At 39.7% G+C, this 27,750-nt stretch overlaps 1 protein-coding gene across 1 annotated transcript in view; it reads right to left on the reverse strand.

Annotated features, from left to right (window-relative positions):
- Myo81F (unconventional myosin 81F) overlaps positions 1-27,750 on the reverse strand; it is a 113,170-nt gene that overhangs the window by 13,524 nt on the left and 71,896 nt on the right. The window contains exons 3-29 of the mRNA XM_028175524.2: positions 26,635-26,762; positions 25,718-25,780; positions 25,163-25,252; positions 21,616-21,775; positions 20,898-21,088; positions 20,131-20,352; positions 18,274-18,438; positions 16,892-17,134; positions 15,795-15,920; positions 14,994-15,254; positions 14,710-14,843; positions 13,898-14,104; positions 12,931-13,072; positions 11,695-11,927; positions 10,564-10,804; positions 9,737-10,103; positions 8,318-8,495; positions 7,362-7,512; positions 6,512-6,686; positions 5,852-6,006; positions 5,009-5,137; positions 4,181-4,453; positions 3,474-3,709; positions 2,623-2,761; positions 1,997-2,173; positions 836-983; positions 313-484 (exon numbers count right to left, since the gene is read on the reverse strand). Of these exons, the coding sequence (XP_028031325.2) occupies positions 313-484; positions 836-983; positions 1,997-2,173; positions 2,623-2,761; positions 3,474-3,709; positions 4,181-4,453; positions 5,009-5,137; positions 5,852-6,006; positions 6,512-6,686; positions 7,362-7,512; positions 8,318-8,495; positions 9,737-10,103; positions 10,564-10,804; positions 11,695-11,927; positions 12,931-13,072; positions 13,898-14,104; positions 14,710-14,843; positions 14,994-15,254; positions 15,795-15,920; positions 16,892-17,134; positions 18,274-18,438; positions 20,131-20,352; positions 20,898-21,088; positions 21,616-21,775; positions 25,163-25,252; positions 25,718-25,780; positions 26,635-26,757 (4,901 nt within the window). The 5' untranslated portion in view covers positions 26,758-26,762. The remainder of the gene's footprint in view (positions 1-312; positions 485-835; positions 984-1,996; positions 2,174-2,622; positions 2,762-3,473; positions 3,710-4,180; positions 4,454-5,008; positions 5,138-5,851; positions 6,007-6,511; positions 6,687-7,361; positions 7,513-8,317; positions 8,496-9,736; positions 10,104-10,563; positions 10,805-11,694; positions 11,928-12,930; positions 13,073-13,897; positions 14,105-14,709; positions 14,844-14,993; positions 15,255-15,794; positions 15,921-16,891; positions 17,135-18,273; positions 18,439-20,130; positions 20,353-20,897; positions 21,089-21,615; positions 21,776-25,162; positions 25,253-25,717; positions 25,781-26,634; positions 26,763-27,750) is intronic.

A 27,750-nucleotide genomic window follows, 5' to 3' on the forward strand; every position in this document is an offset into this window, starting at 1 on the left:
AGTGGCGCATTTACGTTGTAGAATGTCTATGGGCTTCGGTAACCGTCCTTGCGATATATTATGGATGAACCACTTAGCCCCAGGTGGGCTGTGAGCTCGTCCACCCATCTAAGCAATAAAAAAAGGTAATTATGCATATGTCATACTATATAATTCATAGTCACTAACACTCGACATGAAATTGTAAAAGATCCCCCCAGTTTGTCTCCCCCTACTCAAGGGGTTCATTTGTCTTTGTATAGGTACAATATGACGTTGTCAATTGAGGGATACAGAGCAAAAAAAAAAGATTGACTAAAAAACAAAACTGACCTCAAGCCGTCGTGCTGTCCGTGGTGCGTGAGGCTGATGGTCAGTCCGTTGTCGACGGGGTCCATGAGTAGAGCGGCTATGGTGCCGTACGGGTACTCGGCCAGTACGACCTTGTCTGCGGGCCGCACCAGGACGACGCCCTCCGAACCCACGCCCAGCATTACGTTTGGACCTAAAAAATAACATTTAAATAATAAAAATATAACATTTAATATTTTATGTCTTTTAATGAATTTAGCCGGATTTTTTTTGTTTACATTAATTACTAAGGCGCAGGAATATCTAGTAGACTCTGGGAAAGACGAATCCGAAGATACTGAGAATAAATCTATTTCTAGGAGACCTAAAGAACTAATGTTATGTATGTTACATTAACAAACAAAAGAGGGCAAAGTTAGGCAATCCAGGCGCCTTAATAACAGAAATCGACATAATTACTTCCGTGCGCCGCGTAGGGCACCGGTGACCTGCATGGCAGTCAAAGGGTTAAATAATATATTAATAAATAACTATGAGTGCTGACCGTGTGCCCAGTAGCCCTTGTACGTGACGGGGAAGAGTGTGACTCCGTAGAGCGGGTACTGCATCACGCACGACAGGTACAGAGCCTTGGCGGTGAGCTCCGCCCGCCCGGCGCCGTACTGCCGGTGCGCCTGAGCGAGTATTGTCGCCTGAAATAGACAGCCCCTTAATATCATTGTAGGCTTTTTGGCGGGAACGCGAGGAGTGAAGTTATGTGATTTGTTTTGTCTATTTAGTGTTATTTCAGGTTTAAATGTGTAATAATGTTGGTTTATTAACTGTTTAGTATCTGTGAAAGTGCTCAAATGTGGGAAAATGAAATAAAGCTGCTGGACATAACTTCTCGGGATCCTTCAAAAAGTCAGCTGAAAAAGTCTCAGTAAATGACCACCATTTTATTGGGATTATATTTCATTTCATGCCATGTTTCATAATATTAATCAATTTCATTTAGTTTCACTTCACTTCACTCATATTATCATTTGCAGAGTTAATTACTTCATTAATCGACTTACTTTCTCAATCTAATTTTTTATACCGTAAGACGCTGCTAATTTAATTTATACTTATACTGATATTAATAATGGCCAAAATGGACAGTTCCCTTCGTTTTTATTATTCATAAACTGTAAATAATTAAGAAGGCCACTGGTTAATGCACAAACCGTGTGAGCCATAATAAAAATAAAAAATTACAAATATTATTGTATATACGTGTTTTGTAACTATCCATGATACTACGTTAAATGTTATTTTTGTAGATATCATCGTAGTTATCAAATCGGTTAGACGTGTGTCAAGAGACTTTTTATTTATGGATTTTGTGCGTCTCTGTGTGTGATGTGTGTGTGATGTAGTCCTAGAATGTCATTTTCACAGTATTCACGACGTTCGACTAATTTGAAATTTTGCACACGCATCATGGACCGACAATAAAATACAATAATTTTATAACTTCACCGTAATATCCTGATCAGTATAAACAGGATAAAAAATAATCAAAGGACGTCTTAATTCTTAAATCTTATTTCTTTTCAAGAATCGTTCGTCCAGACAGTTATTATATTTCTGCCTTCTTCATTAAACAAACGTGTGTATCGGTTCGAATTGTCAGACTGGTGCTATTCATTATACAAAGTCCGTGTGATTGATTGCTACCGACCCACTGATGGGCAGGACGAGGCCTGGCGATCCGCTGCGGCAGGAACTGCTCGGGGTGAGCGTAGTAGGCGCGGGTGTGCGGGGGTGGGGGGCTCGGCGGCGGCTCGCCCAGAGACACCTGCGCCTGTAGGCCCGCCAGCTGTAGGGCCACCTTCTCCGACACCGGGAACTCGTCCAGCTGTACCCATATTACATGTTTAATATTAGTAGAGTAAATGTTAGTTGTGATATTTCATGATATTTAGATACGACAAGCCGTACTCGACCGCTTTGCTGGGCATTTAAAATTAACATTATTATTTATTGTCATTATTATTAGGGAGTCCAATACTGATATAAATATAACATCCGTAAAAACCACTGTAGATTTATATATTAGTATAAATAGTATAGATTGAAGAGTGAAATGAATCAAAAGTCACAAATAGAATCAGCGCAGGATTTAAAAAAAAATGGTAAACTTTTTTTTTCAGTCATTAAAGTGTGTGCGTGTGAGAGAGATAGCGAGATAGTCCCAAGTCCCATAGCCACGAAAAATAGGTCAAAGATTTCACAAAACAATCTTGTATACTTCGAGTTAACGAAAGCTACACGTCAACGCAATTAGGTTGGATAATATTTAGTTACCTTGACTACACTGTGGACCGCCTGTGCATAGAGCAAGGCCACTTCGACTGGATCGTGGGGTAGTTCGCGTCCGCCGCGGAACAACCGGCGTTTGAAGACGAACCGATTGTCGGCCGAACCACCGCCTGGACCCTGTTGCCTTCGAGGATAAAAAAATGACATCTTAAATTCCGTAAGACATTAATAACTATACAAGTGTTATCCATAAGACTCGTAAAAACATCAGTACTTTCTTGCTTGGTGGGGGGTAGATACACAAAATTATAATGCGTTTCAAATAATAATGTATATGGACCTGCGCCATATTGTGACGTCATAGCTGTCAAGCCGAAAAAAAAGGTAGTCAGTAAAAAAGGTAGGAGTTTTGAAATATTTAATTATAATCCAAATTTTCGAATTTGAGTTTTTTTTTATTGCTTAGCTGGGTGGACGAGCTTACAGCCCACCAAGTGTTAAGTGGTTACTGGAGCCCATAGACATCTGCAACGTAAATGCGCCACCCACCTTGAGACATAAGTTCTAAGGTCTCAAGTATAGTTACAACGGCTGCCCCCTCCGTTCAAACCGAAACGCATTACTGCTTCACGGCAGAAATAGGCAGGGTGGTGGTACCTACCCGCGCGGACTCACAAGAGGTCCTACTACCAGTAATTACGCAAAGGTACCTAAAAGCACCGTTAATGGATCGGGGTCGCTTTGTGTGATGATAAGTCCAATACCAAAACTTAACATGTCATTTTATAGTAAGACTGGTGTGGCCTCTAAAGCCTTCGGGGATAAGCCTGGTTAATACATGTTATTATGAGCTCATCACTAAAATGATCTATATTTACAATAGCAATAAGGCTCACATTTCCCAAGCGGCGATAACATCGTACAGGTAGTGCGTGGCGCGGACGTGCTCCTCCTTGCCGGCGCGCTGCTGGTACACGGCCCAGCCGGCGCGCGCGTGCGGCGACAGGCCCAGCTTGTCCGCGAGCCGCGCCGCCGCCGCCGCCGCCGTGTCCGCCGGGTGCACGTCGATCGCCTTCGTGCGACCGTCCAGGAAGAAGAACCGGCACACTATCGTGCCGAGACGACGCATCGCCTGTACACACACATCCATAGAGACATTCACATCATTTGTTTGGGTCAGAGAACTTGGTAGAGCAATATAGATTGCAACAGGGCGTATTAACTTACGGATTGAACGTATTTATACTAATTTTATTTACTGATGAGCATTTTAGGAGTTCTGAATTCTTTGACACATTACACAGGCGGAGGACTGCATTCTGTGGAAGGCATTTGGGAAGGCCTATGTCTAGCAGTGGGCAGATAAAGGCTGATGATGATGATGATGACTGCCAGAATGAGGTGACAATTTATTTAGAAAGGCTGCTGCTTTGGACCTGGTAGTCCAGGAGGATGTTATTAAGGGAGGCCACGACCCCCAGCATTGAGGATTATCGACGCAAGGAAATGTAAGTTCGACTTAAATGATGTCATTCTTTTTAATGGAATATAAGGAACAAAATAGCGGATTATTTTTGAGATCCATAACTATCAGTTTCCGTACCGCGATCTCCACAGTACTGGGCGGCAGTTGTCTCGGCGCGGCCCCCCTGCAGTTGTCGAGGCACCACTGCGCGCAGTGTGCGGCGCGGGCGGCGGGCGTGCTGGCGGGTGCACCCGCCGGCGACGAGTCCGCGTCGGCGGCGAGGCGGGCGCGCGCTCGCAGCCAGCCGCTGTAGTACCGAGCCAAGCCCCGGCTGGGCTGCCAGGCCACAGCTATCAGACAGAGTATCAGCCATACTCTTTCCGCCCATTCTTCCACCGGACAATCTGTTATCTGAAACCAATTATAAAACAAAATTATATTGGAACATAAACATGTACGAACAATTAAAAATTTCTGAAGTATGTTCACGTTCATTCAGGATCCACTGCTCTTCAAAATGTATCGAGCTATATAAGAGAAATGAGTACCACTTTACGGTTTTGATACTAGTTTTATTAACTGACCGTGTCATTGATATATGTTAGCGCCAAACCTATTAATACCTGTCAAATTGATCTCTTTCAAGCTTTTAGAAATATTACACATATTTTAAACGTTTGAATACCGTTAAAACACACACTCTCTCTCTCTCTCTCTCTCTCTTTCGTAGCATACAGTTTGTTTCACTCTACGTCGAATTATTTTTCACTTATACAAGATAAAAAATGGTAATACTAAAAACGATAACTGTTTTTAACTACCGGTCATATTGACAGTGCGGTACGAAGGTGTAGAGTTAAACGTATTTTAATAGAAATGTTACTATAAAATTTATATTTCGAGTCATTATTTATGTACAGAAACATATCACAGAATCCATTATTCGATACAATATCTACGCCTCACCTGTCTGACGCACTGAACGATTATTTCATCTCTCAATTCTTCTCTTTCCAATCCTTTCCCGATCAGTGACTGAATAACTTGGGTTTCCTTCTCCGCCGTCAACTCCCCTCGCATGTATCGACACAGTTCCTAAAAGAAAAAACATATCGTAAACTCATAAGTGATTTTTGAAGTCGTCGTGGCCTAAAGGATAAGACGTCCGGTGCATTCGTATCTAGCGATGCACCGGTGTTCGACCCCGCAGGCGGGTACCAATTTTTCTAATGAAATACGTACTTAACAAATGTTCACGATTGATTTCCACGGTGAAGGAATAACATCGTGTAATAAAAATGAAACCCGCAAAATTATAATTTGCGTAATTACTGGTGGTAGGACCTCTTGGGAGTCCGCACGGGTAGGTACCACCGCCCCGCCTATTTCTGCCGTGAAGCCGTAATGCGTTTCGGTTGGAAGGGTGGGGCAGCCGTTGTAACTATACTGAGACCTTAGAACTTATATCTCAAGGTGTGTGGCGCATTTACGCTGTATATGTCTATGGGCTCCAGTAACCACTTAACACCAGGTGGGCTGTGAGCTCGTCCACACATCTAAGCAATAAAAAAAAAAAAAAAATTTATGTGGTGTTTAATTGAAAAAAAAGTATATCGTTAATTAAAAAAAGAAGAAGAGAAAAATAAAAATGGTACATTAGCACACTTTACACAAGGTGGGTTCAATAATTTACCCAATAAAAAAATCTATATTTATTAAGGTTTTATTTGGCATGAATCTGACCGACTTATATTCTCAAATATTGAATTTGAACCAGATAATAAATAATATACTTTAAACAAATCTCACCCTAAATATATTGACAGCAGTCGTGACGCTATCTGGATCATGAAGTTGTATATGCGAAGTTGGTATATTATTCCCTTTGTGATAAGTCACCATCTCCTCTTTGGTGAGTAGCTCCATCGACTTGCTCTTGCGTGTCAGTGTTGCCATGATTGTACCTGTTAACGGCAATTTTATGTAAAATTTACAAAAAAACACAGGTTAATGAATGGAATAGTCTTAATTAAATGTTTACTTAAGAATTGAATGAAAGAAATCGCACAGCGCTATCTCTATTATATTTGACTATTTTTAAGAGTGGATTTAAAGTTTATACTTCTAGCTTCTACTTTATATGTGACGACGGAGTGCCTTAGTGCATGTAACATGTTAATCAGTTCAGATAGATCATAATGATATGGAGTATTTCAGAATGACTAAGCAATAAAAGACTTAATTGCGTTTTCTGTTATACAATAAGAAAACAATATTTAAAGCCTTTAATCTCTTTTAAAATTAACAGTATTAATAAACTATATAAAACTCAGCTCTCTTTTTACTGAATGACAGACTTCACTTCATGACATTGAAGAAAAATCCTTTTTAAAAACGAAAGTTTTAAATACTAACGGTTTTCCTTACATAGACTATTGAAAATAGGGATTATTTTATTGAGGCACATACCTTCAGGCGATCTAGGGTGATCATTGAAGCAAAGTTTAGCAAATTCCGTAAAATCGTTGGTCGACTCTGCAGGGGGTGTGGTAGGGGGCGCGGCGGTGGCGGGGGGAGATGCCGCCTCTAGTTGATTCAGTCGACGTTCGACACGTTCTTTGCGGCGGGCGTTACGTTCAGTACTCTGAACAAACATAAACAATAACAGACTTTTTGGCGGGAACGCGAGGAGTGAAGTTGTGTGATTTGTTTTATTTTGTCTATTTAGTGTTTCTTCGGGTTTAAATGTGTAATAACGGTGGTTTTTTAACTGTTTAGTGTCTGTGAAAGTGCACAAATGTGGGAAAATGAAAAAAGCCGCTGGACGTAACTTCTCGGGATCCTCCAAAAAGTCCACTGAAAAAGTCTCAGTAAATGACCACATTTTACTGAGATTATATTTCATCTCATATCATTTAATTTCATGCCAATTGATTAAGTTTCCTTTGTGTTTTTATTATTCATAAACTGTAAATAATTAAAACAGCTAATTATAAAAATATTATTACTTGACGCTGGCTAATGCAGAAACCGTGCCGGAGCCAAAAAATAAAGAAGAAGAAGAACAATAACAATACAACAAACAAAAACTATATTCCAAAATTATTACTTGATCAATTACGGTCTCTACTCATTCTTACGGTGGACTGTGACGTCACTTATAAGTGTTAAAAAGCTGCGTCATTAGAAACCACGTCATTTCGGATCCTCCCGATCCACTATCGGTACTTTGAATTTCCCCTTGAGGTTACCAGCATGGGTAGGATAAAAAAAATCTAGAAGGCAATAGCATTTCATTTACGTGTTTAAAAATACTTACAGTGGAGTCGCCATTCATTGCGGGCGGTGGACTAACACACGTGTCCATTGGTATTGGAAGCGGAGGGGAGATGGGGGTGTCTTGTGACGTCACATTAGATATCGCCGGCGGAGGCACTTCGGCTGGCACGGCGTCGTATTCTTCGGTGAGTCTGTTTAGTTACAATCATTTAAGATTATGGCCTAGTATTATTTAAGTTACAGCACTTAAGCAGAAAAATAACCATGAACTATAACTATTGAACCATGCATCTGATTGACTTGAAACTTGGTGTCCATGTAGAAAATATATGTACTTAATGGATAGGCTAATATTTATATGAGTGTTGGACTCCCTAATAATAATGACAATAAAAAATAATGTTAATTTTAAATGCGCAGCGAAGCGGGCGAGTACGGCTTGCCCGATTTGAATTAAAACGGCGTTATTCAATTCCCAAAACAGTTTACTGTCCTAAAAATAATTATCATTTGATTTTCTATTGTCTTGAATACAAAGTGAGCTAAAACTTCAGTAAACCACTAAAAAGTCTTTAATAAATAGCTTCATTAGTCGCATCAGTACTTACAGTTTTAGTTGGCTCCAATCTCGTGAAACGGCAATGTATAGCAAAAGCACAAACGCGGTCAACGTACGTCATTTCATTTATTTGTAATACGTTGCGCGCCACAAAGCATAATGTCAATAAGTGATAACGATCGCTTTTGTTTTTTTTTATTGCTTAGATGGGTAGACGTGCTCACAGCCCGCCTGATGTTAAGTGGTTACTGGAGCCCATAGACATCTACTAACGTAAATGCGCCACCCACCTTGAGATATAAGTTCTAAAATCTCAGTATAGCTGCCCCACCCTTCAAACCGAAACGCATTACTGCTTCACGGCAGAAATAGGCAGGCGTAACACTTCGTAATAGAAATCTGCCCTTAAGATTTTTCCGCGCTTTGGTTGTTCTTACCCATTGGTCTCGGGTAGGGGTGGCGGGGGCGGGGGCGGGGGCTCGACCGCCGCGTCCTTGGGCGCGCCGTCAGAGGGCGGGCGCGGTATCACCGACTCGTATATCGGCTCCTTGCCGTTGATAACAGTCAGCTTCCCGTTCGGTATTACACCGTTCGTCAACTCCGGAGGTGTTGTATCTGTAAGGTGAGGTGCTTACTATACTTTACTGTGCTTCATTTACTTGTTTTTAAGAGATTTTATGACCTGGTAGCTAAGACCTTTAAGTCATGTCTTATTTTAATTTATATTCTTATTTTTATGTAAAATGATAATATGGAGTGAAGTGAAATGAAATGATATGGTATGAAATGAAGATGATTAATGACGACCGTCTGGTGTAGTGGTAAGTGACATGGTCACTACACAAGGGGGTTGCGGGTTCGAATACCGCCAAGGGAAGATATTTGTATGATAAATATAAATGTATTTTCCAGGGTTAAGGATGTATATTATATATATGTATGTGTATAATAAAAATCTTACATTTATTTCCGTTATCTGGTACCTGTAACACAAGTTCTTTACGAACTTATCACGGAACCAGTTAACGAGGCGTGATTGTTAGTAAATATTTATTTATTTATTATTAATTTGAGACATTAATTAACTGGGATGAAATGAAATTAAATGAAATGGGATGAGATGATATGGGATAAAATATAATCTTAGTAAAATGGTGGTCATTTACTGAGATTTTTTTCAGTGGACTTTTTGGAAGATCCCGAGAAGTTACGTCCAGCGGCTTTGTTTCATTTTCCTACATTTGTGCACCTTCACAGATATTAAACAGTTAGTAAACCACCGTTATTACACATTTAAACCTGAAGAAACACTAAATAGACACAATAAAACAAATCACACAACTTCAATCCTCGCGTTCCCGCCAAAAAGTCCTTAATTTACTTGTAGGCTAATCTAATGTGTGAAGAGATTCATATTGTGTAGGGAAATTTTGTATTTGTCTTTTACGTGTGGAGATGTAGAAATTTTAGGACTATTTTCAGTTCTTGCAAGGTTTCCTATTAAATCTTTTTTAAGAAGATCTTTGCGTATTAACCTACATAAATTCTCAATGAAGCAGGCGATTAATATCGGATTTGTTCAAATCCTTTTTTTTAAAGAATATATTTTAATTGCAATCATCAATAACAAGGAAGGTGTGTTCAAAATAACCAAAAAATCCATAAAAGCTTACGATGATTGAGGGGAACGTAAAACGAAGCAAGGGTACGTTTGTGTAGAGTACATGAGATTTGACGTCACGCCTTGTTGTATTGCTCTCTCTGTCTAGCTGTAAATTTTATATGCTTGAACACATTTGAAATTGAATGTAAGCTTCTGCGTTATAGAAATAGTAGTTTTTTTGAACATTACAAACCTTTTGCAGGTGGAGGAGGCGGTGGCCCAATTGGTTCCGGTAGCGAACATTGCGTTGGAGGTGGAGGAAAGACTGGGGAATCTTCGGCCGAAGGTTCCAAAGGAGGAGGGGGAGGCGGCAGAATTAATGATGACGTCATCGCATCACCGTTGGACATTGGAGTGCCGTTACTCAATGGTGACGACAGTCCATTTAATGGCGACATTACCGGAGAGGCTGGAGGTGGTGGGGATATGACCGAATGAAGTGGTAGAGAAGTGGGGGGCGGTGGGGGGATGGCGTCCGATGGAGCACCGTCTGGCTTGCGTTGAGCTTCCGTATGGGATTTGCTTAATTCGTTCATTTCAGCTGCTAAGACATGTTCCAGCTAAAATAAAGTTTCTTATGAAATATTTTCTTCGATACAATTTGTTTTCTAACTTGTACCTTTTTTGAGGTTTCAAATGAGAAGTTATATCTATATATATAACAATGAATTGGTGTTCGTCAGTCTCGCTAAAACTCGAGAACGGCTGGACCGATTTGGCTAATTTTGGTCTTGAATTATTTGTGGAAGTCCAGAGAAGGTTTAAAAGATAGATAAATATGAAAATGCTCGGAATTAAATAAAAATAACAATTTTCTTTTCCCTTTGATGTCCCCCCCCGTCGGACGGATTCCTTTTGTTTGTTTATACAAAAGTTTAGGTCTTTTGTTTATCGATTGAGGCACTACGAAGTCTGCCGAGTCAGCTAGTTTGCTACTAAAAATCTAAGAGGGGTAAAGTTAACTAAAGTCTGGATACCATTATTATCTGGATATTTGAAAAACAAACGTCTCCCACCCACCTCTTGGTGCAGATCATCAGCCAGCCTCTCCATGGAGTCCCCGATCTCCGCAATGGTGGGCTGCCTGAGGTCCGGCTCGCCGTCGGGCGCGCCCCGCTGCGTGGGCACGTCGGCCAGGAAGTCGAACAAGTTGTCCAGGTTCACGGACTCCGCCCGGTTGGCCGCGGCGCAGGACAGCCCCCGCAGCTGGTCCGCCATCGTCTCCAGCTCGGCACGCTCCTGCTCTTGTTTCTCTTGGAGACTGTATGGGTTAGGTTAATATTGATACAGTTACAAGTATAATATAGCAAACGGTATCAGATGCAGCCCTAGATTAATAATTCGAAAATGATAGTGTTTTTTATTTTGTACGCAATATGACTTTTTGGCCGAAAGTCCACTGAAAAAATCTCAGTAAATGACCACCACTTTACTGAGATTATATTTCATCCCATATCATTTCAATTAATTTCGTTTACATTTCATTTCAGTTGATGCCATGTTTCATATTAATCTACTTCACTTCATTTCATAATATAATTTTTAATATAATATTTTTTATTAAAATAAAAATAAGACTTAATGGTCTTAGTTACCATAAAATCTTTTAAAAAATCCCTTAAAAAATTGTTCGCAATATACCTAGTTGATATTGTTAATGGCATGTTTTAATTACATTGGAATATGAACTCGCAGAAGACCAAGTGAGCCATGAGTTTATATGGCCACAGACGCTAGTAAAAATTATATTTTACTTCACATCCTTCTAAAAATATAGTAGCCACAGATCTGGTGTAGAACTAGAAGGCACAATTGCTCACTTACAAACGCTACTGTTCTTTGTTTACTGTGTTAGAAGCCTAGCTACACTGAGACTTTAGAACTTATATCTCAAGGTGTACGGCGCGTTTACGTTGTAGATGTCTATGGGCTCCAGCAACCACTTAACACCAGGTGGGCCGTGAGCTCGTCCACTCATGTAAACAATAAAAAAAAGTACCACTAGTATAACTAATAAACAAATTTCGATATGAAATGCCTTAGTAAGGGGTGACTTATTATAAAATTCTCATTATATTCGCGTCCGTTTCTTAAAGTTTCATCATGTAAGGCGCTCGACATGTCGAGACAGATTCAAAGTCAAACCAGTACCTGTTGCGCTCTTCCCTCAGTTTGATCTCCTGGTTGACCCTCTTCATCTCCCGGAGCGCCGCAGCCACTTCCCTGGCGAAGGCTCCGCGCAGGTGTCGCTGCAGCGTGAGCGCGGCCCGCCGCAGCCGCAGGAACGTGTAGCGCTCCTTCCAGCCGCGCCACGCTGCCTGCAGCACCACGGCCGCCGCCCGCCACTGCACGTAGTGGCGGCGCCGCACGCTCCCCTTGTACCACTGCGGGCGGGGGGGACGATGTAGCCGATATCGATTATATATATATAGTTAGTTAGTTAAACGAAACGCAGCACGATTGCGGTATCGTCGATCGTTTACTGGTGATAGGGCCACTTGTGAGTCCGCGCGGGTAGGTACTACCGCCCTGCCTATTTCGGCCGTGAAGCAGTAATGCGTTTCGGTTTGAAGGGTGGGGCAGTCGTTGTAACATACTGAGACCTTAGAACTTGTATCTCAAGGTGGATGGCGCGTTTACGTTGTAGATGTCTATGGGCTCCAGTAACCACTTAACACCAAGTGGGCTGTGAGATCGTCCACTTATTGAAGCAATAAAAAATAAATAAAAATAAAACACTCGGCTAATTTCGTGCTACAGCAGAGCCTAGCCGATGGAGGCGCGTAAACGCCATCACACTTACAAACCAGCCCTCTTGAAGAGCGGTGCCTTCGTCCTAAGAATTGTTTTTCATTTTCGTTTGCTAACGTCAAGAGATTTCTAAATTGTTCTAAGACAACAAACGTTTTGGTGTACTCAATATTTCTCATAGCTCGATCACCCTATTCGCCCCTACGATGTCTGACGATGGTATTAATAATTGTGGCCCTCTCAGACAAATATGTTTCTTACTAGAAGTTAATTTAATACCATACGCACTTTGATGTCATTTTCGATAATCCAATTCTACATGTTAAAAAGGAATGGTGTTTAAAAAATGGTTATTTCACATTCTCGTATGGATTAAATTTTTTTTATGTTTGAGAGATTATTGGTGGCTCGAAGGCCTTTCCAGTTTTACCAGAGCAGGTGGGCGAGCAAGGGCTCAACTGAAGAGATTTGCTAACAGCTGCCCGAGTTCCTTCGAAGGAGACCTGACAACTCAAGAGCAGCTGCTTCGCGAATGAATCTACTACCGGATCGGAATCGCAACCCGCTGATAAGATCCGGCGAGAAACTCAGCGGGCTGATGTTTAGGTTAGGTTTACATGGATCAAATGTACTCACCTTCTGTATGAGCAAAGCAGACGCCTGCAATAACGCGGTCCTCTTGGCCTCCAGCGGAGAGTGCACCGAAGTCCTCATAAAAATCTTCGAATGCCCTATCTGCCAGTCTGTATTCGTGGCGTTTACTATTGCTGTTATTGTTCTGAAAGATTTTGAATTCGTTTATCGAGTCTGCGTCTGTTATCCATATTATCTATACTAATATGTATATAAATCTACAGTGGTTTTTACGGATGTTCCGTTATAACTACTGAACCGTGCATCCGATTGACTTGAAATTTGATATCCATGTAGAAAATACATGTACTTAATAGATAGGCTAATATTTATATGAGTGTTGGACTCCCTACAGTAGTTGCGGGGGCGTTAATGATGAAAATCTTTGTGGGGGTGAGAAATAATAATGTTAATTTTAAATTCTCCGAGAAACGGACGGGTACAGCTAGTTAAATTATAAAAAAGGGTATGTAGCATAATGGATAGCAAATTTTTTTGTTATTAAGTGGTGCATAAAAATATATTTGCGTTACATTCTATACATACTATTACTGGAATAGTTATTTATTGAATTATCCTTCTACTGATATAAAACACGAAAAAGATAACATTGAATGTCTCTTAAAAAGTACTGAATCAGTACTGTAACAAAGTGTTGTGCAGATTGTTTTTTTTTTGCTTAGATGTATGGACGAGCTTCCGGTTCGCATGGTGTTTATGGGTTACCGGGGCCCATAGACATCTACAACGCAAATGCCGCCAACCACCTTGAGATATACGCTCTAAGATCACAGTTTTTATAGTACAACGTCTTTCGAACTGAAACGCATTACTGCATTACGACTGAAATAGGCAGGGTGGTGGTATCTACCTGTGTAGACGCACAAAACTTACTACCACCAATGAATGTTGCTAGTGAGTTATTGAGTCAAATAGTGAGTACGATCAAAAATGAGTTAAAATAACTTACGCGATATCCGGGCAGCTGGGTCTCGGGTGCGGCAGTAAACACCTGTACCTGGCCTGGAACATCGGGGTCGGCAGGTGTACCGGGTACCCGTCCCTCCGGATCCTCACAATCTCGTTCATGCCCAAGTACCGGAGTTGTTCCAGCACGAGCTGCTCGTTGTATTTACCGGCCTCCTTCTTTTCATTAGGTTTTATGCAACGGACATACCTAAAGGCCATAATTATTTTAATTGAAGTGAAACATCTAATGCGACTTCCAACAGGTTGCCCTGCTAGAAAGAGACAGAGCGAGAGTGAATGCGTGCGGCACTCGAACGCATGCGCGTAGTATACCTGTTACAGGCCAGCGCGAGCGTTAGCAACGAGTGGCGTCCTATATTTTAATGAAGTATTTAAAAAATAAATATATATTTATTTTTCTATAGTATATTTGATGTCGCATCACTTATACACAGCATTCCCTATTACAAGAGTAATCTGATTTAAGAATAAAAAATGAAGAAAACCACAATACTACTACACATCGAAAAAGAAATTTCACTTCATTCGCGTGCACTAAGTTGCACGCGCACTGTTTTTTAATATATAAGACATACATTTTTAATAGTGTTTAAATATTTGAAATTAAAGTTGACATCGATAAAGCTAACAATCTCAATAGTATTACACGATATCGATTTTTTATTTTCAGTTTTCTATGAATATTATTTGGAGCCGTAATAAGAGGGAACATTCCAAAGAATAGGACAAACAGAGCATTAGGAAAAGATAAGAGAGCTTCGGTTAAAAACAGAAACTGCATGATTATCTTACCAAACGTCAGTAGCTTGTAGCATATCAACTAGAGATTGCAGTTGAGCTCTAAAAGTATCGACAACAGTAGGACGTCCCTTCGACGTGCCCCTCTGCGTGGTGCCAGTTGAATTCGGACTTGATAGTGACATGTCCTGTATAAATTAATTATATATAATATATAATTATATAAAAATATATTTAAGTTCTTCCATCTGTAGAAGTTATTCGTGATGGTATGTATGTATTGTCTGAGAAAACATTTTTATTTTCCGTTATTTGAAATGAAATTTTCTAATACTCACATGACCTGGAGGAGCCAAGTCTTGCACGTAATCAGCCAATTCCCTGACGAAAGGATTCGCCGAACGACTTAGATGGTCAATGAAGGCGTCTTGTTGCGTATCTCTATTTTTATCGACAAAACCGTGCACGCTGTACGACACCGTACCGGCGTAGTGTTGCACCCCGAACTCTTCCTCCCATTTCCTCCGGGAGCCCTTGACGAAACTCTGGTGTTCGCCGAATTCTCCTTGTATATTAGTTAGGTACGCGCTGTCCGAGCCCTAACAATGAAATTGAAATTGTTACAAACACATTGAATTTTTTTAAGCTATTGCATAGCTTTTATTTCGGCTAGGCGACCGAATCAAGAAATTCCGTTACGACAATAAAACCTAACACCCCCACTCCGCCAACGATGTAGCTCGCGTTCAACACATTTACACGTTGCGCTTGTGTAGTGTTTGTGAAAAAGAGCGCGCCGTGACATCGCACTGCATGCGCATCATGAAAAGTCTGCCCATCTCTCTCTTGCGCGGTCTAGCTTATGAGTGTGAAAGGGACAGTTAATGTTTTGCTTTTGTTAATGTTTATTAACATAGCGTGGTCTTATTTTATTATTGCTTTAATATTAAATTATTATCATTGTCTAATTATAATTGCATAAGTTTATAAAAAGTGCTATGCTTTACCGCGGCGGTCCCCGAGTGCCACACGTGTTTTTATGTACAATTATTTTGTCAGATATTTTTTTATTATACACATAAGCAAGGTAGGAATAATTATCATAGAAAACGGAACAATAAAAACTGCATCTTTTTTACCTTCGGCATATGACATTGTTCGCTGAGCAGTTTGAGCAGACTCCTCGGTGGTTTCTCTAACAGCTCGAGACAAGCAGCGTTGTCGGTGAACTGTATCTGATTGTAAACGATGCCTTCTTGTCGATACTGCAATAAAAAAAAGCACAAACAATAAAGACTAGTTTTTTTAAGATTTTTGCTAATAATTTGTTTTTGATGATTCAAGGCATTAAGTTACGGCACGGTTTTCTTATTGCCTAAGCCAGCAGACGAGTTTACGGCCTAACTGATGGTAAGGGGTTACTGTCACTTATAGACGTAAACAATTCCATAAAATTTTGAATAATCTATATGACCACATTTTAATGTAAATATAGATTTGTTAAATTGAAAGGAACGAGGAATGAGTGGTCATATTGTAAAGTGATTGGTACTCTGCTATAAATAAATGAATAGTGTCAGCGTAATTAGTATAATCCAAATCTCAATTGAATTGAATTTTCATTATTTCGATTAACTCAATTGCCTGTCTAGACAGTGATCAAAGCTGCTTTCAGACTACGCTATAATATAATAGCATATAGCTCATAGCATAACAATATCGCGCACCATTCATTGTTATGGACACGTTCACGCTGTACTGTACTATATCTAGGCACGTCCTTACGGATCCATCAGATCCAATAACCTTTGCATTAGACGCCTTCAGCTCTAACACTAGGAGCAGGCTTAGGGACCTCGGTAACCGTACTCGTCGAACTCGACAAAGAGTTCGCCGTGCAACCTAACCCATGAATCAGCTCGCTGAGTTTCTCGCCGGATCTTCTCAGCGGGTCGCGATTCCGATCCGGTAGTAGATTCATTCGCGAAGCAGCTACTCTTGAGCTGTTAGGTCTCCTTCGGAGGCGCTCGGGTAGCTGTTAGCAAATCCCACCCCTCCTGGCTGAGCCTTTGCTCGCCCACCTGTCCTGGTGAAACTGGAAAGGCCTCCGGGCCACCAGTAATCCTTCAATCATAAAAAAAAAAAAAAAACTGTACTATATATTATTGGCTAAGTATAGGCTGCTATAGTATAACGTAGTCTGAAAGCAACTTAAAATAAAAAAGAAAAGACGTACAATTTCCTGTTCTAACGCGAAAACGTAATTATTGAAGAACATGTGTAGTTTCTCGTTGGCGTAGTTGATGCAGAGCTGCTCCAGCGAGTTCGAAGCGAAGTTCTCGAAGCCGAAGATGTCGAGCACGCCCAGCGCGCGGGGAGCCTCGCGGCCCGGCGCCGAGCAGCTGTTCACGTGCCGGACGAGCCAAGCGAACGTGCGAGAGTACAAGGCGCGCGCCATCGCGTGACGATTCTCGCGTGCCTGAAATTAATCCGCGGATTAAAACTCGGTTACAAGGCATTACAACATCATCTAGCTATAAGAAGTTTATTTTATTTTTATTGCATCATAGCCCACCTGGTGTCAAGTGGTTACCGGAGCCCAAAGACAGTATCGGTATAGTTAGAACGGCTGCCCCCACCCTTCAAACCGAAACGCATTACTGCTTCACGGTAGAAATAGGCAGGGCGGTGGTACCTACCCGTGCGGACTCACAAGAAGTCTTACCACGAGTAATATGGTAAAGGTTTGCTAATTATTTACAAGTAGGAAACTAAATATCGGAGATCTCATTACTCTTTGAACGCGACAATTTCAAAATACCCACCAAATATTTATATAAATGTAACCACTATATGATTTATGACAAAAATCTTAGAAGAGGTTAATATGTTATAAAGGTGACATAAATGATAATCTGAATATTGAAACATAAGAAGAAGGAACATTAGAAATATTAAAACATTTTTGAATATTGAAATATAAAAAAAACAAAATGTGTGCAATTCACACGTGGTAGAAGTGAAACCTTCCAAAATTAAAATACAATTATCCTAAACGTCTTAAGTATATGTAAAATTTTATCATTAGTAAATAATTGTAAGGTAGCGCCCTCTGTGAATTGATATTTTAATTTCACGTATAATCCTAAATTAAAATTCACTACAAGAGCTTTCATACACACGTTAGTATTAAAAAATCTCACAGATGGCGCTGTATTAAATAGTATGTATATTTCTGTCTCATTCTTTGCTGGCTTCATCCTACACATTTTTGTATTTGTGTCTCTTACCTGTCGTTTTTTCCGTTGCATCCGGTTTGAAATCACAACGATTCTAAAGAAGTTTTCACTTCAAAAACATAAAAACTGGTGAAGCAATAGCTTTAAATGTTGTTTCTCTTCATAGAGCAACTCGGTTTGTGCTATAGTTTTACTAGGCTAAACTTTATTTTGATGTGAATAAAACAATACATTATATAAATATATGTATCTATTTTTCGAGGGTAGTATTTACCAATTTTTTTTTAAACGTATGCAACGATTACTACAGCTTACATTCACGTAGCAGACAATGTAAGCTGATAAATTTGAAGCAAAGCAACGAATTAGATTTAGTTACCTCGTGCAATCTAAGCGGGATGTCGGTCACGTTTCCCCGCACGTTGATCTGTCGCTCGAGCAGCACTCGCTCTGCGGTCGGCGGCGCCAGGCCCAGCAGGCTGGCGACCGCCTCCACCGCCTCAGAGTCCTCGGGCGCAAGAGACGACCGCTCACCGTCAACATCCTGCCAAGATTATATCGACGCTTGAAAGGCAAACGTGACTAAGCGACAATGCGTGAACTTTACAGTAGACTAATTTAAAGTTGAAATACCTATATTTTAACGAATCTAGAGCTGTAGGATTGAAATGATTTTAATAGACCTAGAAATATATATTTTTTGCGCATCGAATATGGTTATTGCCTATCATTTATGTATAAAGCACTTATTCTCGTTTAGTCACGTTTGCCTTTCAAGCGTCGATATGTACTTTTGCGAGCACAGTTAAAATTTCCCTGTAGTGAACTATTTACAAGACTTTAGGTATGTGCACGCATTCATCTTCAGAACGTCTAACGCGCCACCTGTCGTACGTTATTATTACTACTATATTATAGTCTATGTGTTATTCTAATTTAAACTTTACTGGTGGTAGGACCTCCTATGAGTCCGCGCGGGTAGGTACCACCACCCTGCCTATTTCTGCCGTGAAGCAGTAATGCGTTTCGGTTTGAAGGGTGGGGTAGCCGTTGTAACTATACTGAGACCTTAGAACTGGTATCTCAAGGTGGATTGCGCATTTACGTCGTAGATGCTTATGGGCTCCAATAACCACATAGCACCAGGTAGGCTGTGACCACGTCCACCCATATAACCAATAAAAAAAAGAATTTTGAACAAAATCCGTTATCCGAATTATTATTTGGACGTGTTCGTATTTACTGTACCACAGTAAAATGTTAATTATTATTATACAATAAATCAACTGAGAATTTTCAATTATTACACTAGAATGCATTTGAATTTAATTTCTTTATCGGTATTTCGGAACAGATCGCTATAATCAATACTAGCGACCCGTCCTCGCTTCACTTCGGAAACTGTAATTTATTATTAAATTTCTCCACTATTTAATGGATGTTATTATACACATAAACCTTCCCCTTCAATCACTCTATCTATTAAAAAAACCGCATCAAAATCCGTTACGTAGTTTTAAAGATTTAAGCATACATAGATAGGGATATAGGGACAGACAAAGTGATTTTGTTTTATACTATGTAGGGATTTTTATGCTGATACGAGTAACGCCATCTGTCACCAAATAGCAGACACGATTATTAAAACAACTAGTGCTATCGGGAATGTTCTCGAAAATTGTAGACATGTGTGTGACTCTGCAACGTCGACACGAAGTTCGTTAGTTAATAAATCAGTTCTACCCGAAGCGAAAGAAGTGAATTGCGATAATTGAAATCTACCTCGAGTGTGGTAATATTCAAAATGAATTTTAATTTATACTTCGGTGAAAGTTTTTATTTATCCCGAGCTGCAGTGCGTAACAATGCGGATGCCTATTGTAATTTAGTTTTAGAAATTATCTGTAATTCAACTTAGACTTTCCTGGTTCAATACAGCATAATACCATTCTTACTACCAATTTTTTTTATTTATTGCTTAGATGGGTGGACGAGCTCACAGCTCACCTGGTGTTAAGTGGTTACTGGAGCCCATAGACATCTACGACGTAAATGCGCCACCCACCTTGAGATATAAGTTCTAAGGTCTCACTATAGTTACAACGGCTGCCCCACCCTTCAAACCGAAACGCATTACTGTTTCACGGCAGAAATAGGCGAGGCGGTGGTACCTACCCGTGCGGACTCACAGGGGTCTTACCACCAGCTATTTATTCCTAAATTATTTCATACATACCTGAAACTGAATATTCCCCAGCCAGAGAACGGCAGCCAAAACTTTAAACAGCCCCTCGCACATGTGAGGTGGTACTTGGAGTACAGTTAATGCCAGTTGCAGCGCTTCGAGCTTCCCTTGTTCCCCTCCGCGGCCCCTGTGAGCCTCTTCATCTTCAGGCCGAAGGTATTTGAAGTGAACTTCTTGTCGTAAGCGTAACGTGTTCCGCAGCTCATTGTTGTGCTGTAACAAGAAAAAACATTTATTTTATTTTTTATTGCTGAGATGGTTGGACTGGCTCACAGCCCACCTGGTGTTAAGTGGTTACTGGAGCCCATAGACAACTACAACGTAAATGCCGCCACCCAGCTTTGAGATATATTACAACGGCTGCCCCACCCTTCAAACCGAAACGCATTACTGCTTCACGGCAGAAATAGGCAGGGTGGTGGTACCTACCCGCGCGGACTCACAGAGGTCCTACCACCAGTAAAATGAATGATCTTATGAAAATCATTAGTTTCATATGTACCGTTTCTGTCCTATGATGTTTGGATACGTTACCGAACTAATGATCAAACATTTGTGACACATAATTACCCAGAAATTATTAGGTTTTGAAATCTAAAACATCAACTATACAGGGTTTTTTTATTGCCTTTTAGGCAGACGAGCATACGGCCCACCTGATGGTGAGTGCTTACCGTCGCCCATGGACTTCAGCAATGCCAGGGGCAGAGCCAAGCCGCTGCCTACATTATCCTTCCCGTATCGTGACGAAAACTTACTTTGGCCCCCTCGACCAGTTGATAAAACACATGGTAGTTAGTCTCCCTGGGCGCGGGACCCGTTATCCTGGCCCTCTCCAACAGGAAGTCTCTCAGTACGGCACCTCGGATACTGCCGCGATGGTCGAGTCGCACTTCTACAAACTTGCCGAACCTTGATGAATTGTCGTTTCGAACTGTCTTTGCGTTACCTGTGAGGAATGTTTACGATGAACTCTTTGATCTAGTTAATGGTAATTAAAAAAATATATTGTAAATCTTGATGTCAAGTTAAACATTTGGACCTTGGACAAACTTTACGTCTAGAAAATTCTTGTCTTGTAAATTAGTTAAAAATATTCTCAGATAATTAATATTGTCCAGTTAATGATACATTTGATTTAATTAGATAGTAACTTACATATGGGTGTGCGTGTGGGTGTGTGTGTGTGTGTGTGCGTGCGTGCGTTCGTGTCTGTGTGCGTGTGTGCGTGCGAGTGCGTGCGTGTGTGTGTGTGTGAGCGTATGTGTGTATGTATATACATGTATATATACACAAGGTATTTAGGCCTCTGTTCAGTTGTAAATTTTTTTCTGTATGCACCTGTTTAGAATTGCAATCCAGATTGTTATGTTAAATATTTAAACTTATAATTTCTATGGTTGTAATTTGTTTTGTGCATCAATAAAAAAAAAGAAATGCACCATTTCTGTTTCTGTACAGTATGCGTTTGTTTACCAAAAGCCTCCAAAACTGTGTTCGCTTCCAAGATTTGTTGTTCAGCCCACGAAGCTTGTCCCCCAGCAGCGCACAGATACTGAAGTATTAGTTTCGTTGTTTCCGTCTTCCCGGCACCGCTCTCGCCGGATATCACGACGGATTGATTTTTTTCTCCATTCTACGAACAGGAAATATAAATTACCGTCTGTATTGGTTCAGCCCGAATTTTCGTAATCATTTTTGCAGCTTTGTTTCATATGACTTTTTATTGTACCAGTTGGGGTTTGAGTTCAAGGTCTACATGGTGTTAAGGAATTACCGAAACCCATAGATATCACACGGTGAATACTACTGAATTTGAAACAAGAGTTCGGTCTAATGTGTAACGGCTATCCAAGATTTCAAACCGGAACGGGAATAACATATTGATAATAATTTTGCGGGATTTTTATTTGGATTAAACTATACTATTCCTTCATCTTGGTAGTGGTTAGTGTCGTATTTTAGGTTCATAATCTTTTTAAATAATTGATACTCTTCTGCGAGATTGTGACCTAATTATAGCCATATCACTCGATACGAGGACATCAAATGTCTTTTTTTTAGACTACCACCAATTTTAATACGCTCGAAGTTTCAAGATGTGACGATTTTTAGGCCCTCTAGACGAATAATGCCAGGGGCATAGCTAAATCGCTGCAAACGGACATATAAGAGTTTATTACAAGCATTTGTTTGGCAGAGAGAGGAATGCGGAGAATGGAGGTGAGGGTAATATGCGCATTAATAGGGGCCCACACCAGCATCGCAAGTCTACTGGCATTTTTCAACTCTCTGAACAACACAATGGACTCGGCACCTTCCGCACGGTTAATCTATGGATAGCTAAGATACTCGTCTCATAGTAAGTACTGTATTGATGATGTTTGTTTGTTATTCTAAAAGTAGTTGCCATTTTTCTATAATAGCTAAGAACATATTTCGCAACCTTGAGTACGTCATAGTCATAGTCGTGACTACTGTAATTACAAGTAATTACTAATCTACATTCGAGACAAAACGGATGAATCACTTTAGGTAACCGTGAATAACATCTGACACCTCACTCATTTTTCTAAGAGACAATTTTTTTAGCTTCAGTAATTTTCGCCCATACCGAAAATACATTGTTACAGACAGCACATATTAAATCCGTCTTTATATTTGCAGAAATATGGCAAACAATGTAATTATTTAGATTATTTTGGTCATTTATCTAATTGGAAATCTAAAAAGTTAAATGAAGTAGAATATAATAAATAAAGATTTATACAAAATTGATTTCAGGATGAGATTGAATAAACTTAAATGAAACAAGACGAGATACGATGAAATAGTGTTCCAGCGAAATTGTGAGAATTTACAGACTTTTATGAAAAAACCAAGAAGCCACTAATGACGATATTGATCATTTTATTCACTTTTACAGATATTAAGCAGTAAATAAGCCACCGTGATTATAAAATAAAACGATTCACATAATCATCATCTCTACATGCGTTCCCGCCAAGAACTCTGATACTAACAGCCTGGCCACGGGACATTCGCGGATACGAATATTCGCGCGGTGCGAACGGCGAAGCGTCTAGCGACTAAAACAAGCGCATAGAAATGTACCTAACAAGCCACGCGCACCGGCGACCGGCGAAGCGACCGGCGGAATGTACCGAGCGAATCGCGCGGGCGACTTACGATGCGGCGGGCGAGCAAAACAAATGCATGAATAAGGACGGCGCAAGCCACGGAGTCGAGCGGTAGTCGCGGCGAATAGTGCAGTGATTAAATGAGTTTAGTTGTTTTCGCCGCGAAAAATGAACGCCGAAATTTTTATATTTTATATTTTTTATTAATTTTTTTTTTTTATATTTTTAAACTCGTCGTGGCCGAACGGATAAGACGTCCGGTGTTGAGCGATGCACCGGTAGTCGAATATCAGGCGGGTACCAATTTTTGTAATGAAATACGTACTCAACAAATTTTAATGTTCACGATTGATTTCCACGGTGAAGGAATAACATCGTGTGATAAAAATGAAACCCTCAAAATTATAATTTGCGTAATTACTGGGGGTATGACCTCTTGTGAGTCCGCGCGGGTGGGTACCACCACCCTGCCTGTTTCTGCCGTGAAGTAGTAATGCGTTTCGGTTTGAAGGGTGGGGCAGCCATTGTAACTATACTTGAGACCTTAGAACTTATATCTCAAGGTGGGTGGCGCATTTACGTTGTGGATGTCTATGGGCTTCAGTAACCACTTAACACAAGGTGGTCTGTGAGCTCGTCCACACATCTAAGCAATAAAAAATATATATATAGCTGAAATACTAGCTAGACCAGCTATTTGGAAGTCTAGCCACTCAAAGTATTTCTCGTACTTCTTGTGGAATTCTCCATCTATAGGTATACTCCGATTCTTATTCAAATCATGTACTTCACAATCTTTTCCAAATAATAGGTCCTGAACCAAAAAACTATTAATTTGTAAGCAATATCGAGATAATTTCAATATAGACATTTCGCTGTCGGACTTCCTTACTAGTCGCGGCGGCGAACGTGAGTACCCGTGGCCTGCAAACGGTGCTGCGCGAATGGTCGCCTCGCCCACCGCTTCGCTGTTCGCACCGCCGATCCCCGTGGCCAGGCCGTAAGTTGGAATTTTGGCGGGAATACGAGGTGTGAAGTTGTGTGATTTGTTTTATTTTGTCTATTTAATGTTTCTTCAGGTTTAAATGTGTAATAACGGTGGATCCCTAACTATTTAGTATCTGTGAAAGTGCACAAATATAGGAAAATGAAACAAAGCCGCTAAAAGTAACTTCCCGGGATCTTCCAAAAAGTCCTGAAAAAGGACCACCATTTTACTGAGATTATATTTCATCCCATATCATCTCATTTCATTTCATGCCATGTTTCATATTAATCAACATCATTTCATTTCTTAATATCATTTTTCATATAAAAAGTTTTCATTAAAATTAAATTAAAGACTTGTCTTAAAGGGCTTAGTTACCAGGTCATAAAATTCATTAATACAAAAATGACACTTTTTTTAAAGGGATTTTATGACCTGGTAACTGAGACCTTTAATTCATGTCTTATTTTAATTTATATTCATATTTTTATGAGAAATGATAATAAGGAGTGAAATGAAATGAAGATTCATAAAAGAATATTCATCAATAAAGAATTTGAGACATTAATCAACTGGGATGAAATGAAATGAGATGAAATATAATCTCAGTAAAATGGTGGTCATTTACTACGATTTTTTCAGTGGACTTTTTGGAGGATCCCGTGAAGTTACGTCCAGTGGCTTTGTTTCATTTTCCCACATTTGTGCACTTTCACAGATATTAAACAGTTAATAAACCACAATATTACACATTTAAACCCAAAGAAACACTAAATAGACAAAATAAAACAAATCACACAACTTCACTCCTCGCGTTCCCGCCAAAAAGTCCCAAAAATGACACTAAGTTCACGTATTGTTGCCAATTTAATCAAAGTAAATAAGTTTGACATACTTGCAAGAGGCTGTAAGCGGATTCGGCCAACGCAAACACATGGGGCGGCATTGTCCCAAAGGTTTTATTCCTGTAGTTCTGCATATGTTCCTGTGTACACAAAACATCATGTTTGTACATTTCGATATTGGAGTCGGGGTCCTCGCCAAATTTGTGTGCACTCCTCAAATATTTGTGCGAATAGAATGAAACAATGTCGTAGATCTTATCACCTAATACATTATTGATTCCCAAATAAATTCGGTTTGACGAATTAAATAGTAGGTACATATTATATTGAACAGTAAAGAAAACTATTTTCACGTATTATTACTGGCAGAATGACAATTTCTAGAGTAGTTCCTTGAAAGCCTACATAGAATCAGTTGAGCCTTTTGCTGCTGGAAAATAGATCTTGTGAAAAAACGTGACATCTTTTTCACAGGAAAATATAAACACATAGAAAGTGACGTACTATTGTATGTTAATGACGAGGTGTTAATAGCTCTGAAAGAACGAACATACTCTTTTGTTTGTCTTTTGTTAATTAATTAACACAATGTTATCGTCACTTACCATTGTGTAGCATCCCAACTCCTTGTAGGGATTTACTGCGACCAGAATTGAGCCAGTGTATGTCTGCGCTCATGAGTCAAGGAACCTTTTGAAATTTCTTTCATTTTGTAAAAAAAATGGGTTAATCAATAAGGCTTATATTGTGTATTTCTCCAAACTTTTATACGGTGGATCGGCTGGCAGGATTGAGTGCAAGAATAATTTATTAAAACTGCCGGTATAAACCTAAACCAATCTGTAAATAACAAATCATCGGAGAGACAGAGGTTATAATTTTTATACATAAATCATTTGTAAATATATTTGTTTATTTTAATATAAAGCCCATTTCTTCATATACATACATACTATAAAAACAATTAATTGTTATTATTGAAAAATTATGACCGATAGATTTTTTATCTTAGTTGGGTTAGGTATGATACAGTTTTGAGATATTTTACGACTGATTAATTACAATTGTAATCGAATGTAATGTTTTGAATCTGCCACTTTATATTCCGCCAAATATCGTGAAGCTTAGCATTCTATGTTTTAAACGAAGACAACTTATTAAATGTTTAAATTAGGCTTATAGAGGACATTGATATTTTAGAAGAAAAATAAATGTTATTTTCTGTATACGAAACTGTACTACTATACTAGTATGCTAAAGTATAATCAAATAGAAAAGTTTTCTTAAGGACGATAGAAAATTATAAAACCAAGAGCATTTTCTCCAGTATTCAAAATATTTGGTTGTAATGCAAAATAAAATGAAACATTAACTTCGTTGTAACTAATTCAAAACTCCAAATGTCAGACTTGACATTCGTTGTCATTCGCACCGACAATGCTGTCCCAAGAAAAGGAATATTTGAGAATCGAAAAGTTATATCCCATCAAAATTCCCATCTCGTATTTCTCGAAAAGGATACATATACGAGGTCGCGAAGATACCGCTTCTTGAGGTTGTCGTTGATGGCCTGTTCGGTAATCTGGGGCATCATAGTCATATCTGGAACGCCCGGGTCGGCGTCATTCTCATTCGGCACCCCCATCTTGTCTGTCAACAAAAGTAAAATTTATTATACGTAAGTTATATAAGATCATTAGGTTCGGTATTATAGTATATTTCTGTTCAAATTGAGGAGTACTATAACATTTTTGTTTCGGTAAAGATAACTTATAATATCAAAACTACTAAATAGCACCCAAACACCATACGTAAGCATCACAATATTTCAACAGGTGTCAATTAAACAGGCATGCTTATTGAAATTTAAAGCATATTTAGTAGATGCCACTAGGCAGAGCCTAATGTGTGCCGCCCACTGAGTTTCTCGTCGGATCTTCTCAGTAGGTCGCGATTCCGATCCGGTGGTGGATTCTGCGAAGCACTAGTTTTGCTAGGCGGTTATCAAATTCTCTAGGTTGAGCCTGTGAGCTCACCTACCCGCCCGGTCGTAGCTGGAATAACCTCTTAGGCTATCAGCGAGTTAGTAGGGAAAAAAATTAGCATTCTGCACTCCTCTATATTCTCTAACTGTGGGAAATTTCGTACTCCTCCGTCCGCACAATTTTCGTAAAAAGGGATACAAAGTTTTGCTTTACGTATTAATATCTATATAGATAATATGAAGAACGAAAATTACAATACATAAACTTCGTTCACTTTATTAGGTTTAGTCTAGACATATTAAAAACTAAACAGGCTTCCAATTGTACGTCTAAATAAATTTATTTAACTGTGACGCAGCATTCAAAGTCGATTGTGGTAGCGGACGTAATTGTACAACGAAGTTTAAGGGCGAGAACTTATGTAATGCTGGTCGTTTCTTGGTTGTACCAGAATGTTCTTTCGTAAACAATTTTGATGCTGTTGATACAGAGTTTGGTCAGTTGTTTGTAACACACGCGTATACTAAGCGCGTGTATCACTACATATTATAAAGCAAAGTCTCTTTCTCTGTCCCTAAATATTTTTTTTATTGCTTAGATGTGTGGACGAGCTCACAGCCCACCTGGTGTTAAGTGGTTACTGGAACCCATAG

The sequence above is a fragment of the Bombyx mandarina genome, chromosome 25 (assembly GCF_030267445.1).
Source record: "Bombyx mandarina strain Sakado chromosome 25, ASM3026744v2".
NCBI lineage: Eukaryota > Metazoa > Arthropoda > Insecta > Lepidoptera > Bombycidae > Bombyx > Bombyx mandarina.